Source organism: Dendrobates tinctorius, unplaced genomic scaffold (genome assembly GCF_039654945.1).
Source record: "Dendrobates tinctorius isolate UK_male_01 unplaced genomic scaffold, ASM3965494v1 ptg000111l, whole genome shotgun sequence".
NCBI classification, from domain to species: domain Eukaryota; kingdom Metazoa; phylum Chordata; class Amphibia; order Anura; family Dendrobatidae; genus Dendrobates; species Dendrobates tinctorius.
The window spans coordinates 30,653,100-30,671,286 of record NW_027361779.1 but is presented as its reverse complement, the minus strand read 5'-3'; the positions used below and the strand labels follow the sequence as shown (position 1 = coordinate 30,671,286).

The following is an 18,187-nucleotide window of genomic DNA, read 5'->3' as shown; positions in this document are numbered from 1 at the left end:
AGCGATGCAGCAGCGGTCGTTACTTACCTTTCAAACCCGGCGATCCTGACGTCCTCCCGCCTGCGTCCACGCGTCGCTCGTCGGCGCCAGCAGGAAGCGCCCGACGAGAAATGGAACTGGACGATCTCGCGCAATCAGCTACAGATAGCGGGGGAGCCGGTCGGAAGTAAGTATCACACATAGCGATATCGCTGCTGCGTCACAAAATCGGTGACGCTTTAGCGATATCGCTATGTGTAAAGGCCCGTTTACTACCAGAAGGAGGAGAGACTCAATTGACTAGAGATGAGGAGATGTCTCCTGTAGTATTTAGAGGTAACGAGACCTTGGAAGAAACAGGGGGCCTTATTTGTCTCATTCCAAGGGGCAAGGAAGGGCCTTTAAAAGCCTCTAAACATACTATAGCTAGATGAGTGAAAATGGCCATTATGCCAGCATATAGCAGTACAGGCAGGGCTATTCCAGAAGGTATAAAAGCCCACTCCACGAGGGCCATGACGACGCCCTGGACGGAGAGAGCAGACGCTCCCACAGACCAAATCTGTAAGGCGACCTCTTGGTCCGCTCCGTCTACCTTTGTCAGATATTATAGGTTAGACCTATTGCTACCTCTGATCTCACATTCGGGAGAAGAGGGTTACAAGCAGTGATCCCTCCCTAAGAGAATACAAATCTCTGTAACTCTCGTGGTGCCGTCATGTAGAATGGAAAAACACGGGTATTACATACCTGGTAATGTGTTTTTTCATGAGATATGACGGCACCCTTATATTCCCTCCCGACTGATCACATCATTAGTGGGGGAGGCATTATTAACATTACACACTCCCTTGGGGGTTGGAAATTTAGTAGTGTAAAGGATGTATTATATATGTACACTAACCAGCGGAGTTCCTCTCGTGCTCTGTAAAACAACTGATGTGGAGAGAGGAGCCGCCCCTTTTATCTTGAAGGTTTCCTGTCCTCATTTTGCGGATCCCCTCTCTCTCGTGGAGCCGTCATGTCTCATGAAAAAACACATTACCAGGTATGTAATACCCGTATTTTCAGTTGGTTCACACTTTTTTGTTAATTATATAATTCCACATGTGTTAGTTCATAGTTTTGATACCTTCAGAGTGAATCTACAATATTCATAGTCATGAAAATAAAGAAAACACTTTGAGAAGGTGTGTCCAAACTTTTGGTCTGTATGTGTATGTATGTGTGTTAATATATATATAATATATATTTTATCCTCTGGTAGACTCTATTGGCGGCCTGTAACTTGGGCAACAAGCAGTATAATTAAAATTCCTTCCAGTATTGAGAGCTGTAAGAATATTTCCAATAACGTCAAGTTCATGATGCCATATATCGGTGTCCTAGCACGGACTGCGACTTCAGGACTGACAGCAGGTTTCCTGCCCTGGACTTAACATCTAACATTCTTATGTTAATATGAAGATTATAGTCTGTAAATGTGATATACAAAGGTCTTAATTCATCTTTATACAAAAATAAATGGCTGTATTCTTTTGTCCTTGCTAAATGAGCATATTTGGTAACTATGCAATTTTTTTTTTTAAATTATATATTGTATTACATACTTTTTTGCTATTTAGTTCTGAGTTGCACTGTTATAAGGAACTAAAATTCAATTTTATAGAATAGTTGTTAATGCAGAGAGCATGACCAATCATATAAAGAGGTGTACCAGACAAATACACACAGGATTTATGTTTTATTGTCCTATTGCGTGATTATCAGTCTGCACTACTTAAATCGTGCCTTGTTTTTTAGATTGCCAAAGTAGATTGCAAGGATGCATTGGAAATGATATGCAATCTGGAGTCTGAAGGTGATGAAAAAACATCACTTATCCTGTGTGCAGCTTTTCTGTCCCGCCAGCTCCAATTTGGGGAAATGTATTGTGCCTGGTAAGTATGTAGAAAATGTAAGATAAGTCTTAGGTCTTACTAAGAATGACGTTCATTTTGGAGTTTTCTACAAATGAGTTACTGTAAACCCTAACATTGAGATTAATGATCAGGACAACCCATTGGCCAAACATTTATGCCGTGTTTAATTACTGTCATGTGTGTTTTGGGGTCAAACCGACCATACTGCAGTACAAGGCAGATATCAAGGAAAATCCTTCCTTACCCTCTGTTTTCTCTCTTTCCACGTATATGGCTAGCTACTGCTGCTTATGTTTATGCATATATTTGTTCACAGGGAATTGACGCTGTTCTGGAGTAAGCTGCAGAGAAGAGTTGAACCATCTATACAAGTATATTTGGAAATATGTCGCCAGCTGTCTCAGCTAACGAAAACTGTGTATCACATCTTCTTTCTCATTAAGGTTATTCAGTCAGAGGTAAGCCTTCTAAGAAAGCCACCTAAGTAAAAATGAACAAACCGGTTTGCAATTTACTTCTATTTTTTTGTCTGCTTTCAGTGTGATATGAGAGGTTATATCTTGCATAGTGTACAGCTTGTTTCCAAGGAGATCAACCACCAAAACCTTGCCAAATATATTCAGTAGTTGTATTCCAGGAAGTTAACACCTATCTTTCCAACCACTTCTCCAGCCTCCTGCCAGATTTTTATATAGCCCCTTTCTGCTCACCACACAACTCTTCCTCCCTTCATCCCTTCCCTTCCTCCCTCCCTCTCAGCTCCCGACCAAGTTGCTGTTATCAGTCTCATGTAATAACAATCAATCCCTGGCATTCTTCCTCATGACTCTCACTGTCCTGAACGATGTGCATGTTCAGTTGCACTTTTATTTCTGCACTGCAAATACAGTGACATCAGTGTTTACTTCAAAACCAATCTCTGAGAGCTGAATTTGTCATAGCAGACCCTGTGCTGAGCTTTATAGTTCTACTAATACTACAGTTCTGCTACTCACTAGAACTGTCACGCATATAGAAGTGCCCAGCCTGACCGAAAGTAGAGACTGCAATGTTGTGAGCTTTTCAAAGGACCATTTGAGAAGAACCCTTTAATACTGAATACATATGTTTATACCATTTCTGTAAGCAATTTTTTTCGATGCACATATCTCGTACAATAAGTTTCACATGCTAAAGGTTTATTCCCATCACCAAGATCCTATCCCTGTATGTAGTAGGTGTAAAAATAATAGCAAATTCTTCCAATTAGAAATGTAATATAGTTCTTCTGATTCGCTATGTCTTTTTCCTCATGTGCAGGCATTGCAGTACCTTAGGGATCCATGGTTACGACCACTAACAACTTGCTAACTGTCACTATATCAGTGGTCGTAGCCATGCTTATTGAAGGTATTTGATAATAATATTATTATTGCACCTACTACATATTGGGGTAGGATCTTGGAGATGGGAATACGCCTTTAAGATTGTTTCAGATAAAAAAAAAAATAGACAAAAGTCCAGTGATGCGCCACTACTCTCAAAACACAGCACTATCTTGGCTTTATTGCATACTGATTGGTGTTTGATTTAGGATCTATTTTTTTAATTCGCTTTTTTTTTTTTAACTTTCTATTGACCAAATACATCGCCCTGAGAACTTCTCCCTCCTGAAATGAGCGCATCTCCAGTATTTAAGTTTAAGCTTGGGTCTTAGACCCAGACCTCCTTTGATCTGCAAAATGTTTAAGGATACAGGTTACAGGTAGAGTGATATATACATATATCTCTCTACCTATAATTGAAAGTTTATGTATGCTTTCTAGCATAACGAGGAGGAAGCCAGCCTCCTAGATGTAAGTAAGGGGATTGTCCACTACTTGTGTTACCCCGTTCTCAATTCCTATGTTTCTATCTTGTGAAATAAAACCTATACTTCATATCCAGTTCTGGCGCTGTCCCTCAAGTGTCTGCAGTGACTCTCCTGGGCATAATAACATCACTCGATTTTTGCTGCCAATCAGTGTTTGGATCACTCTACCCACTTTCTAACGAATCACGTACTTCCAGAGGAAGTGAGAAAGGAGCAGCAGCGCTCACTTCTTCCAGATATGTGTGATGTCATATTCATGCCAGTGCTGACACTGCTGTAACTGAATCGTAGGTGACTTATAGGCATTATTATTTTACAAGGGGGAAACAGGTGAGTGAAACGGGATTGTCAAAGTAGTGGACAACCCCTTGTAAATTCCTTTTTCTTAAAGGGAACCTGTCACCCCCCCCCCAGGCGGTTTTAAGTAAAAGAGCCACCTTGTGCAGCACTAATGCTGCATTCTGTCAAGGTGGCTCTGTTACTTAGCGTCCCTTCCACCGCATAAATAATCGTTTTTAAAATTGTTCAAAAATACCTGAATTTTGACAGGGGGCAGGTTTTTCCCCTCTCACAGACGCCTCGCATCCATCAGTCATTTCGTATTTGGCGCCGCTTCCTCAGTGTTCTTTTGAAATGCTGGCGCCTGCGCTGTACTATAGTTTTGTGGGCATGCGCAGTTAGCGCTGCCTGACGTGCCCGTGCTCTCAGATCACATCCTGGCCTTCATATCGCACGGCCACAGATCCCGCCCCGCAGTCGCTTATGATTTATTCACACCGGGACTGGGAATCTTGGGCATGAAAGCCACACTCCTAGTGCTGTTATCAGAGATTTGACAGTGGTATTTAACCCCTTCATTGCCAGAGGTATTTTCCTTTTTGAATTATTTTTTTTTTTTTTTTTTTTTTTTTGCTCCCCTTTTTCCCAGAGGATTAACTTTTTTATTTTCTGGTCAAAATGGCCCTGTGAGGGCTTGTTTTTTTGCAGGACGAGTTGTACTTTTGAACAATACCATTGGACTGACGTTTTTACTTATACCATTTTGGGATATATAAGGTTTTCATCACCTCTTGGTTGCACTTTATTTCAGTGTTGCTGCGGCCAAAAAAATTAATTCTGTCATTTTGATCTTTTCTTGTTAGTATTTTGATAGATCAGACTTACAAGCTGAGCAGGACCAAATGTTTTTTAGAATTTTTCGATTTTTATTTTTAGTGGAGCAAAATAGGGGTGATTTGAACTTTTTGTGTGTTTTTTTCTTTTTCTTTTTTAACATTATTAAGAACTTAACCGGTTTTTGTTTTTTTTTAGTCCCTTTAAGGGAATTAAAGCTGTGATTGTCTGATCATGTGTGCTGTACATAGCAGTGTACTGCTATGTCTAGAGAAAATCACGATCTCCTTTGAACACCAGCCACAGGAGTATCTTAACCCCTTAATGACGAGAGGTATTTTTGGTTTTGCATTTTCATTTTTTCTCCCATTTTTCCCAAAGCCCCATAACTTTTTGGTAAAAATGACCATGTGAGGTCTTGTTTTTTTGCGGGACGAGTTGTACTTTTGAACGACACAATTGGTTTTACCATGTCATGTACTAGAAAACGGGAAAAAATTCCAAGTGCGGTGAAATTGCAAAAAAAAGTGCCATCCCACGCTTGTTTTTTGTTTTGCTTTTTTACTAGGTTCACTAAATGCCAAAACTGACCTGCCATTATGATTCTCCAGGACATTACGAGTTCATAGACATCTAACATGTCTAGGTTCTTTTTTTTATCTAAGTGGCGAAAAAAAATTCCAAACTTTGTTAAAAAAAAAATTAATAGCGTCATCTTCCGTTACCCGTAGCGTCTCCGTTTTTCGTGATCTCGGGTTGGGTGAGGGCTTATTTTTTTGCCCGCCGAGCTGACGTTTTTAATGGTACCATTATGATGCAGATATGATCTTTTGATCGCTTGTTAATGCATTTTTAATGCAATGTCATGGCAACAAAAAAGCGTAATTCTGGCTTTTTTTTACTTGTTTTCTCGCTATGCCATTTAGCGATCAGGTTAATCCTTTTTTTATTGATGGATCTGGTGATTCTGAATGAACGCGGCAACTTTTTTTTTTTTTTTACTTTTGGCATGCTTCAATAGTCTCCATGGGAGACTAGAAGCTGCCATAACCCGATCGCCTCTGCTACATGCAGGTGATGATCAGATCTCCTGTATGTAACAGAATTACTCACTTGCTCACAGCAATCAGGCAGTGACAACCATAGAGATCTGCAGGGGACCTCTGGTTGTTATGCCAACCAACCCATCAGTGACCCGTGTCACTGGTGGGTGGGATTTCCGGAACAATTGCCGGAAGCGCATGTTAAATGCCGCTGTCAGCGGTTGACTGTTGCATTTAATGGGTTAATAGCCATCCACCAGCGGCTGTTGTGGGAACATGTCAGCTGCTCAAAACAGCAGACATGTGCCGGGAAAGATGTGGGCTTACCACCGGAACTCACATCACAGGGAGGGAATCCGACATCAGCGTAAATTTACACCCATTGTCAGACAGGAGTTAATGACAGGCACAGGGGTCATCAGCAAACACCTGTTGACATGACAACCCATCGACAGACCCACCGATGGGAGTGAGGAATGACAAACCCCCATGCCTGTGTGTGAAATACCGCTGTCAGAATTTGACAGTGGGATTTAGCAGGTTAACAGTCATGGACGGATCCTCCATTTCACTGCTTGACATGATGTCTGATTAAATCAGCCGTCATGTGCGGGGAAATATGGGGCACGCCGAGCAGGGACATGACACGTAAGTTTACATCATATGTCGTGAATGATTAAAAACATAGGTACAACTGTAATTAGTTGACTGATTCTATGCAGTGCTATTTTGTGTGGTCTGATGAATGATTGCATGTTTATAACCGTTGACACAGAATTGGGTTCTAAGTGACATGAGCTTTGTATGCATTGTTGCATGTTGATCTACTGTTCTTTTTTTGAATCTTTTTAAAATACTTTAGAACATGCATTGTATGGTTAGGTAATCTTTGCAGCCTATAGAAAATTGCTGAAGGAAAAGTCTGTATTTCAGCCAAATACTACTAATGTTTAACTTTTACTTTTGTTATTTCAGACCGAGGCAGCAGGGCTTCCAACTTGTATTGAGCTGTGTGTACGAGCCCTTCGCTTAGAATCAAGTGACAATGCCAAGGTGAAAATCTCCATCTGCAAAACAATCTCTTGTTTGTTGCCTGATGACTTGGAGGTCAAGAGAGCTTGCCAACTTACTGAATTCCTTTTGGAGCCCACTGTGGATGCTTACTATGCCGTGGAGATGCTCTATAACCAACCAGACCAAAAATACGATGAAGAAAGTCTTCCTGTACCAAACTCCTTACGATGCGAGTTGTTGCTGGTCTTAAAAACTCTCTGGCCATTTGATCCTGAGTTTTGGGACTGGAAAACTTTGAAGCGACAATGTCTGGCATTGATGGGAGAAGAGGCATCTATTGTTTCTTCAATCGATGAACTAAATGATGAGGCATATGATCAAGTGGATGAGTTCCAACAATTGACTAAGGACACTACAGAAAATGGAATTGATTTCTTTACTGACCCCTCTCCTTCCCCAGGGGTCACTGAGGAAAAGAAGAAAAAGAAACGTATAAGGAAAATACAAGATCAAGGATATATATCTGCAAAATTTAGAAACTGGGAAGCTTACATGCAGTACTGTGTCTTGTGTGACAAAGAGTTTCTGGGTCACCGCATAATTCGACATGCTCAAACACACTGCATAGATGGCATCTATAGTTGTCCTATCTGTGCAAAACAATATACCAATAAAGAAATCTTTATCCCTCATGTAACATTACATGTCAAACAGTCCTGCAAAGAGAGACTGGAAACGATGCAGCCTCACAAGAAATTGGTGGATGTGCCTAAAAAGCCTCAGACTTGTAAGAATAAGAAAACTGTGACTATCACCAAACAAGAGCGACAAGTGAAGAAAAACACCCTTTACTCAGATGACTTTATAGTTTTTAATGATAATGACAACTCTGATGAAAATGATAAGGGTACTCAGTCCGAAAATTTACAGGCAGACAAAACCACATTAGTTAATGAGTTTCCTTGCCCCGTACAGTTTTGCAACAAAGGATTTAAATATTTTAAAAATTTAATTGCACACGTGAAGGGTCATAAAGACAGTGAAGAAGCTACACGTTTCCTAGCGATACAGAGCAAAAAGGTAATTTGTCAGTATTGCCGAAGGCAGTTTGTCAATTTAACTCACCTGAATGATCATTTGCAAATGCACTGCGGAAGCCAACCATATATTTGTATACAAATGAAGTGCAAGGCAACCTTTGACACTTACGCAGATTTACTAACTCACAGAAAGGAGCATCGGGATTTCAAAGCAAAGTGTATGTTTCCAAAATGTGGGAGGATATTTTCTGCAGCTTATATGCTTTTTGACCATGAAGCACAACACTACAACACATTCACCTGCAAAATCCCTGGCTGTGGAAAGATATATCATTCCGAACTTCAATTACAAAAGCACTCATCTGAGCATTCACCAGATTCTTCAGTGCCAGAGACTAACAAGCCTGGAGATCTGCCTAAGGTAGCAACAATGGTTGTGGATCTTAAATGTGTAAGCGTCAAAGGAAAATCACTACAAAAGTCCAAAGCAAATAAAGTTTTTAAGTTCCTGTCCCTACATTCATCAGATGTCCCCAGTTCTACCATGGCTAAAGATCCTAGTATGTCTGATGCATCACTCCTGGACCGGAAAGCCCTTCCGGTGTGTTCCAGTGGATTAGAGAATTCTATGCATATGCTAAACCAACTACTTCCATCTTCCAGTGAGGCTCTCCCTAATTCTGAATTGTTAGGTCCAGTTTTACCAACTGCTGCTGTAGCTCCCACTATTTTACCTAAAGCAGACATATTGGTCCATCCTTCTTACCCAGCTGAATCTAGAAATATTAAATTACCATCTCTTGTTGAAGGGTTTCATGACCTCTTGAGCGAAAATAAACCGCTTCCCAGTGCTGATCCTGCAGATAAGACACAAGTAATAGCTAATTCTGGTATGGTAGAACAGTGCCTCTCGTTTCAGAATGCAAAAAATACCAACCATGGTCAGCCCAGTACAGTTCAATCTGATGCTACTCAGCTGAAGGTGGAAACAGACCATCCCATAAGTAACATAATGCCATTTAATGTTACAGACCAAACTGCCCAGATGTGTGAGAATAATCTAGATTTATCTGCGTATGACAGCGCAAAGACACAACACCTTTTGCCACTGTCGCTTGAAACAAGTAATACACTCTCAAATGTGTTGCCTCCTATCAGTGATGTCAAATTGACTCCATTACCACCAGCTCCACCTGAACGGTTCAAATGCAATGTAGAGGGATGCACACGAATATATAATTCAGTTCAGAGCATTGGCAAACACATGAAGAGTACCCACCCTGAGCATTATAATTACTTTAAGACAGAACGCAAGAACAGAAAAAGACAAAAGCCTGTAATATCTGATGAAAAACCTACCTACCTTATACTTCCTGGACTTGGGAAGCAAAATAATTCTAACTTGCTGTCTCCTCTGCAGAATGCTGTGAACCCTAGTTTCTGTAACCAGTTGCAACATCTACCAAATCCAGTCTTCCCAACTCATCTTGGAAACATAGTTAATCCTTTGAGTCCTATACAAACTGTTATGTCCCAAGGTATGTCTAAAAATGTGTCGGAAACACTCTTAGGTCCTGAAGTTGGAAATTTGAGTAATTCTACCTTGACATCACAAATAGATGATTTGGCAAAAGTTTTGCCTTTGAAATTTGAAAACGGTTCTGACCCATTTCTCCCAATGCCAACGGAAAATGATCCTCTACCAATCATGTCTTCTTTGAGTGGAAGTACAATGTTCTCTCAGCTTGGAGGCAGTTCAGATCATGTTCTAGCAGCCAATGAGGCTCTTTTAAAAGAAGAAGCTGATTCTGAGACACAGTATTCCAAACAGGTTGATGGAACTGAAATGGATGCTAATTTTAATTTGGATAAATCTTCTGCCATGCTATCAAATTCTGCAGATAAGAATAGTGCTGACAGGACAAGCAAAATGAGAGAGCGAAAGTCAAAGCAAAGTCCTCGTGCTAAATGCCCTGCAATTATCAGAGATGGCAAGTTTATTTGTAGCAGATGTTATAGAATGTTTGATAATCCACGTTCTTTGGGTGGCCATTTGTCCAAAAGAGCTGTGTGTAAGCCCCATAATGATTATGACCTTCCTCCAGTACTTTCACAAAAAGATGGTCAGCCCTCTGTTTTAGCAAGTATGATTCTTTCATCTAGTCCACAGCAAAACGCACAGTCACCTGCGCAGACTTTTAGCCCTGAAGTGACTGTTAAAGATGAGCCGTATTTGACACCTGTTCACTCCGACAACGAGAACACTCAATATTTGCACAGTGCTTTTATACATCCCAGCATATCTAGCTATTCACCATCTGAGAACAACATGAGAAGTCCGGTAAAGCAACATTTTGAAACCTGCGAAAATATAAGTGCCAAAGCGCTCCCTCCCACAATTTCAGATGATTGCATCGGCACTGGTCATCAGATAAACCCAGCTGAATCATCAACTTCAGTCCCCACACAGGTCTTGCTAAATAACTGCAGCATTGAGGGTGAGCACAATCTGGAAAATCTTAATATGAATAACTGTACTAACAGGTGTGAAGTTCTTGTAGACCAAGCAAATAGTAATGTGTGTCCTAATTTAATGGCTAATTCCGTTGAGGGAAACCATTGCATTCCAAAACCAGTAAGCAGCACTCGAGTATCTGTTATTAGTGGACCTCAGAGCGCTTCAACCACCACAAAGAAAAGAAGCAACAGTTCTAAAAGAAAGAAAAAAACTGACACTCCTGTGGTAGAGGCATCACATGAACTGGCAAAAAATATTTTGGCAGCTGTTGGAAGCTTACCAATGTGTTCTGACATCCAACCAAACTTTATGACCTATGGTTCTGATTTATTGGAAAACCTTGCCAAACATTTAAGCAGTGCCGACAAAGAGTTGCTTATGTCTTGCATCAATGGAGGTCTTAAAGCTAGCCCGGAGACACCTGAAATATGCCAGCTTTCTGAAAAGCAAGAGAAAAGTGACACATTGCAATGTCCTGAATTAGCTTCAGATCATAACAGAACTGAAAAACTAAATGTCCACCCTGAGTTTAAGGAGAAAACATTTCAATCATTGCCCTGCGACCCCACTGAAGTTTACTCTGTTAATGGCAACATTCAAAATATTTGTTCTACTTTTCCGCAGAGTCAGTCTAGTGTTTCTAGCTGTATGGATGATGATGTAACTGGTGTCATGCATAGCATGATATCTACGAATACTGCTGCCAGTCCTAATAACAAAATGAACATACCTATCTGCTCAGTGTCTCCCACTCAGGAAGCTAGTGTCGGGTATGATGAACAGGTGTTGGAAATCATGGACCTGGTGCAGAAACTTCAGCTTGTAGATAATGTGATGTGCGCAGGATTAGGAGAAGAGAAATGTCCACATTTTGAATCATTACCCATAATGTCTAGTGTAATTGTTCCAAATCCTAGTGTAAGTTTGTCTGAACAAACACCTGATGCATCTTCACAGTTAGGTGAAAAATGTAATGACAGACCTTTTATTTGTCGAGAGGAGGGCTGTAACTATCGCGCAATGACTAAAGATGCTTTGTTCAAGCATTATACAAAAGTCCATTATTACACAAAAGAAAAACTAGGTGAGATAAAGAAACATCAGCTTAAGTTTGCTCCTTTCAGATGCATCATACCTTCATGTACAAAGACATTCACTAGAAACTCAAATCTCCGTGCCCACTGCATGTCAATGCATCACTTTACCTCAGAACAAATGATACAGTTAAAAATAAAAAGGCCTTATGGTAGAAAATCTGCTGTTGAAAACATTGACTTGTCTCCTGAAATGCCAAGTGGAAGTCCTGAAATAAAAAAAGACATTGAACCCTATGAAGTTGCTCAAGGTATGACAAAACCAGAACCTTTAGATCAGAATCCAGAGATTTGCCAAGAATTGCCAACTGTGAAAGCAGAAGTCCCCAAAGTTGAAGAAGTTAAAGTGCCGCTTGATCTGCCTTCTGTAGAGTCACATTCAATTGCAGTTGATCAGAAAAGAAAAAAGAGGCGAAGGAAGCCGAAAGAAAAAGAACTGAAGCTTAAAAAGGCAATGGAAAAAGAAGGCAAGCCTACACCGACTTCTAACACGTATAAACCTTACAAATGTGTTCATGAGGGCTGCACAGCAGCTTTTACAATTCAGCAGAACCTAATACTTCATTACCAAATTTTCCACAAGTCAGATGCCTCAAAGTTCTCTCTAGAAGAAGACACAAGAGAAGATAGCAATGGACCAATCCTCAAAGAGTTCAGATGTACAGAGGCGGACTGCTCACGAATATTTGCCAGTTTTGCAAGTTTAATCCAACATTATGTGAAACTTCATGAGATGATTGCTGAGGAAATTGAAAATGTGTTCTCCACCGGTGATGTAGGACAGTTTAATTGTGATCAAAGTCAGTGTACGGCTACTTTTACCACTTGTTCAAATTACATTGAACACCTCGAGGAAGTCCATAGCCTAAAAATGAAGCCTATTAAAATGGAAGGGGAGGAAATGTACAAGTGTGATTGCGAAGGCTGTGACCGTGTATATGCCACTAGATCGAATTTGCTTCGGCATATTTATATTAAGCACAAAGATAAACATAAGGAACATTTAATTAGGCCCAGGAAGATTAGTGCAAATGATCAGGAAATTATTGATGACAAACCTGCTAAAGAAAAAATTAAAGTTCCCAGACAAAAGAGTGAAAATGATAGTGTTGTTCCTAAAGCAAAAAAACGTAAAATTGTCAATAGAGCAAAAAAAATTAAAAGCTGCAAAACTCGCCAAAATGAGACAAGGCCTTCAACCCTTAAATCTGGTAGACATACATACTCTTTAAAAGAAAAAGAAGCTGCGCTGGCAGAATGCAGTAACCTTAATACAAAGCAGTATCCTTGCATGGTGCGTGGTTGTACGTCAGTTGTTGCCTCTGAAAACAATATGATTCGACATTATAAGTCCCACAAACTATCTAGACCATTCATTAAAAAGCACAAAAAAACACTTGTTGTATGCAAAAGAAGTGTACGTCCAAAAGTTAAGGAGCCTGAGTTGCCTAAGTTAGAGCCGGCCGAAGTCATTGAAAAGCCAGAGGTTATTGAGGGCCCCAGTGATACATTACCTCCGACAAAACAAGTAACTTCAAATTCACTTGAAAGCAGTGATGAGTCCACTATTTCAACTTCCCAACAGAGTGAAACTGAAAAGGATGAGATGGATGAACTAACGGAACTATTTATTTCAAAACTAAGCAATGAGGAGAGCACTAGCTCAGAGAGCCAATCGAGAACCTCTCCCATTGTAGGCAGCGACTTATTGGAATCTTGTCTGTCGGAGCCACAGAGGCCTGTAACTGTTGTTAAAAGAACCAGTAAGCAAAAGCATGGAACGCCTAATCGAAAAAGAAAAATTGATGCACATGATGAAATATTGTCTGGTGAGACTAGTAGCACACTTAGCTGCGAGGACATATTGGTTTCTGATAGTTGTGATGAGACACCAGCATTTGACTTGAGTTCCTTCAAACCTATGGGATTTGAAGTGTCATTCCTCAAGTTCCTCGAAGAATCTGTTGTCAAGGAAAAGACAACTGTAGAAAAAGATAATTGTACAACTGAAACAGAGGCAGCTCCACAGCCAAGTGCAGAAAATCCAAGGCTTTCAGTTGATGAGGACTTTGACACTGATATTCGGTTACTTTTTTCTAACCCATTACATGTACCCAACATGGATAATGTAAAAATAATTTTAAATGAGGCTTTCAATGATTACATTGAGCTTATTCTTAAGCAGCTAAATGAACTGAAACCTGTTGTGATTTTAAAAAGACGAGACTTTTGCTGCAAAGAACTTCCTAATGTTTCGATGGAACAAAATATAGACTAAGACGATAAAGCCACATTATAGAACGGTCCTAGTATATTCAAAGCCTGTACATTTATTGTGAACTAGAAATTATCCGGCATGCCAATAAATGTATTTTTATTAGGGTTTTTTTGTGAAAATTACTTAAATTGGCAAAAAAGAGAAAAAAAATGCCATGGCTAAAGTCATGCAATGGTTTTTATTCCATTTTATCCCTATGGGACTTACGGAAAGACATTTTATTCAGTTCTGTAAATAATGCTCCAAACCCTTTTTATTTCTATTGATAAATTGTCATTTCCACAAACAGTTTGTGTATTATGTGTGTAATTTGATTTATTTACCAGGTTCACTGCTCATGTTTTACATGATAATTGTACATAGTTTTTTTTGTCTTTTTTCGGGGAGGTGGGGGGGGGTAATTTTTTTTTTTTTTTTTTTTTTTTTTTTTTTTTTAATTCCTGTTTCGTAAATATCGGTGTCACACATTGCTGCCTACGTCTAAACTATTAAATTACACATTTATATGCGGATTTTAATTTGTTAATCTAGCGATCACATTTTTTAAAGAAGATTTGTATTGGAATTATTTTGGGTTGCACATTTTATGTAAGTACTTACAGAGCATCTATTGATAGTTTTTAATATGTAAATACTTGAAATCTTGGTTGCATTACACGTGTGTACAATGCTTACTGCTGCAAGCCAGTCTGACCGTATGGTTGACACATGTACAATCAATACATAAGAAATTAGGGTTTTTAATCTTTCAATTAGGAATGGATTTAATGGGTGCTGTTTACCTTCAGATGTTTTTACAGTTACGCTGCTGTGCAAAATACCAGTCAGCAGGATCCCCTGTTGGGCTGAATAAAATTTCATCCGATTTCCATGCTTCCACCTCACCATGTATCAGTATGTCACGGATAATTGCAGGGTTGATAAAATTCCATTTTAATTAACACTGTAGTATAGGTTTTCAGAATTCGACCACTTCTAACATGGAGATAACATTTTGTAACTAAACCTACTGGCTTGTGATAAAATAATAGTAATGGTAGATATTCAGTATCTGAAATGGGTCTTGCTGGGGAGAAAAAAAACTGATCATGTCACATATATTTATCCCATTTATTATTTTAAATCTTTAGTACATCGTTGTTGTTTTGTTTTTTTTCTTCATTTACACATTGAATGAGCCTCCTTCAAGAATAGGTCACGTGGAGCTATTTCAGCATTTTGTTGCTGGCTATCTGGTTAGTCTTCATAATGGTCCTTTTTACAATCTTACACTCTATAAATAAGCAAATTACACCATGGATTTTCAGTAAAATCGGAAAACGTTGGCAGAAGCTCAGGACTTTTTCCACTGATACATGCAGATTGAATTTTATTGTGCTAATCTGTGGAACTTTTGTGTTTAATCCAAACTTAAACATACAGACTGCAGATTATGAAGTCCAAGGATGTTATCATTAAAGGGAATTTGTCAGCAGGTTTTTGCTACTTTATCAGAGCAGCATGATAAAGTGGTAGGAGACCCTGTTTCCAGCAATGTGTGACTTACTGGGCTTCTTGTTGATAGTTTCAATAAAATCAGTGTTTTATCAGCATGAGATAATCACTAGAGGCCTAGTCTCTTGTGCCATGTAATCCTCCTCTCTGTAACCATGCCTCCAACACTGATTGGCAGCTTTCTGGTTATGCACAGTGTACACAGAAAGCTACCCCATAAGTGGTGTATGCATGTTTATACAGAGCTCAGCATTCAAGAGCACTGCTAGGTCTGTAGCCTATAAAATTGATTTTTATCGAAGTGTCAGTGTGCAGAACAGTATGTCTCCGCTGGAGTCATTTCATCATGCTGCTCTCAGATAACAGCAAATGCCTGGTGGCTGACTCCTTATAAAATTTATGGGGGAACAAAAGACCAATTTAAATGAATTGCACACACAATCTGCACTGGATACTCAATGTGTGTACATGGTCTTAAAGGCTTTGGTAGTACTATTTACTAAAGGAAATTGAACACACAATTGTACTTGCAGCTAGACCTTTGCAGTTTGTGGCTAGTGCACTGTACCCAGTTATCTGTTATATAACATTGGCTACTCATTAATAACCATTCACAAATTCACAAATATTCTACAAATGCAGCAAACCCGATCAAATCTTTTGTCCTGGATGTAATAATTACGGTTACAGGGTTGTCCTTGAGCGGTTAATGAATTCTGAAGTCTCAAGTCCCAGCAGTGGTAATATTTTGTAATGCCAGGGACCAAAGAACAGCCATTCTCAATTTTATCATGAAGTGAAAGTATGCAGTCCAACCTTGTGTGTGTGTCACTGTGTTAAGGGAACCTTATGTGAATGTCCTGGAACATTTATAGTTATGTAAAGCAATGTATATATTTCAGGTGATTTGTGAAGTAGCCCAGTGTTGCCTTAAATAAAAGTTACATTTTTATAGACTTATTTGTTCATTCAATTTTGAATTTTTTTATTTTTTATTATATTTTTAAAACTTTATGGCCAGGATAATACAAAATTGGTAAATCTTAGCCAAGTTGCACATAAAGGTTTATTGCCAAGTTTTGTTTTGTAAGTTTTGGGGGTTTTTTTCCAATTATTTGTGGCCACATCTTTGCAGGTAGCAGTTTCACTGTGGCTCAAAAGCTGAACATAATTAACACATTTTGACATATAATGGCAGCCACATTCTTTTTTTTTTTTTTTTTTTTTTTAAATAAGACTATTCCTTACTGTATAAAATGTATTGACTGCACATAAAAATCTCCAAAACTTTCCGACCCTTTTATTATGGCAACTTAGATAGTGGTGATGTGTAGTAGAATCGTGTAACTGTATATGTAAATACCCTGGTGGGACATTTCTCCTTTTGCACAAAGTTAGGTGTACGGTAAAAGCTTTGAGCTTTGAAAATTCCATATTAATTCTACTCAGATGTGGTATATAAATTGAAAACCCAATGTATGTTGATTAATATCTACAGCTCTGGCAAAAATTAAGAAACCACTGCACAGTTTTATAAAAATCAGCTTCTCTACATGTCTGACAGCCATTCCATTCCATTGTCAGTTGAATTCCAACCAGAGTACACCTCATTCTACTCAATGTGCTTCTGAATAGGTAATCACCTGAACCAAATCTTATTCAACGAAGGAAAGTATAAAAAACACTGCTGTGGTGTTCACAATCCTCTTGCAATAGGACAAGCTGGATGGCAAAACAAGTGCTAGTAATATCCCAAAAGTAATAGGAATGAAAAAATAACTTTTAACCATGCCAAAGGAGTTGAAAAGAAAAGTCTTGAGCAATTGAAGATGGGCTCAATTCTGGCTTTACTAGCAGAGGGATACAGTGAGCATCATGTTTCCTCCATCCTTAAAATTTCTAAGACGGCAGTCCATTACAACAAGGTCAAGCAGCAGACATTGAGGACAACAAAGCTACAGACCGGCAGAGGGTGAAATCGACTCTCCACTGACCTGGATGACCTTCATCTTATTTGAATGTCACTCTGCAACCACTGGATGACATCAAGTGACCTACAAAAGGAATGGCAGCTAGGGTGAAGTGCACGGCAAGAACAGTTTGTAACAGGCTACTAGAGGCAGGGCTCAAGGCGTGTAAAGCTAGGAAATAGCTTTTCATCAATTAGAAGTAAAGGAGATCCAGACTGAAGTTTGCCAAAGACCATAAGGATTGGTCCATAGAGGACTGGAGTAAGGTAATATTCTCTGAGTCTAATTTTCAGCTTTGCCCAACACTTAGGCCTCTAATGGTTAGACAAGAGACCTGGAGAGGCGTACAAGCCACAGTGTCTTGAAATTTGGTGGAGGATCGGTGATGATCTGGGGATGCTTCAGCAAGGCTGGAATTGGGCAGGTTAATCTTTGTGAAGGACGTATGATTCAAGCCACCTACAAGGTTATCCAGGAAAAAGTTGATTCCTTCTGCTGAGGCAATGTTCCCCAACTCTGAGGACTGTTTTTTCCAGCAGGACAATGCGCCATGCCACACAGCTAGGTCAATCAATGTGTGGATGAAGGACCACCACATCAAATCCCCTTCATGGCCAGCTCAATCTCCAGACCTGAACCCCATTGAAAACCTCTGGAATGTAATCAAGAGGATGATGGATAGTCACAAGCCATCAAACAAGAAGAACTGCTTAAATTTTTGTACCAGTAGTGGCATAAAGTCACCCAAAAGCAGTGTGACAGATTGGAGGCAAGCATGCCAAGATGCATGAAAGCTGTGATTAAAATATTGATTTCTGAACTCTTTATGAATTAAAACATTAGTATTGTTGTTTCTAAATGATTATGAAC

At 39.4% G+C, this 18,187-nt stretch overlaps 1 protein-coding gene across 1 annotated transcript in view; it reads left to right on the top strand.

Annotated features, from left to right (window-relative positions):
- The window catches only part of ZNF292 (zinc finger protein 292), an 80,661-nt gene extending 64,358 nt beyond the window's left edge, over positions 1-16,303 (top strand). Inside the window, exons 6-8 of the mRNA XM_073589619.1 lie at positions 1,783-1,919; positions 2,218-2,359; positions 6,885-16,303. Of these exons, the coding sequence (XP_073445720.1) occupies positions 1,783-1,919; positions 2,218-2,359; positions 6,885-13,853 (7,248 nt within the window). The 3' untranslated portion in view covers positions 13,854-16,303. The remainder of the gene's footprint in view (positions 1-1,782; positions 1,920-2,217; positions 2,360-6,884) is intronic.
- Positions 16,304-18,187: the final 1,884 nt, after the last annotated feature.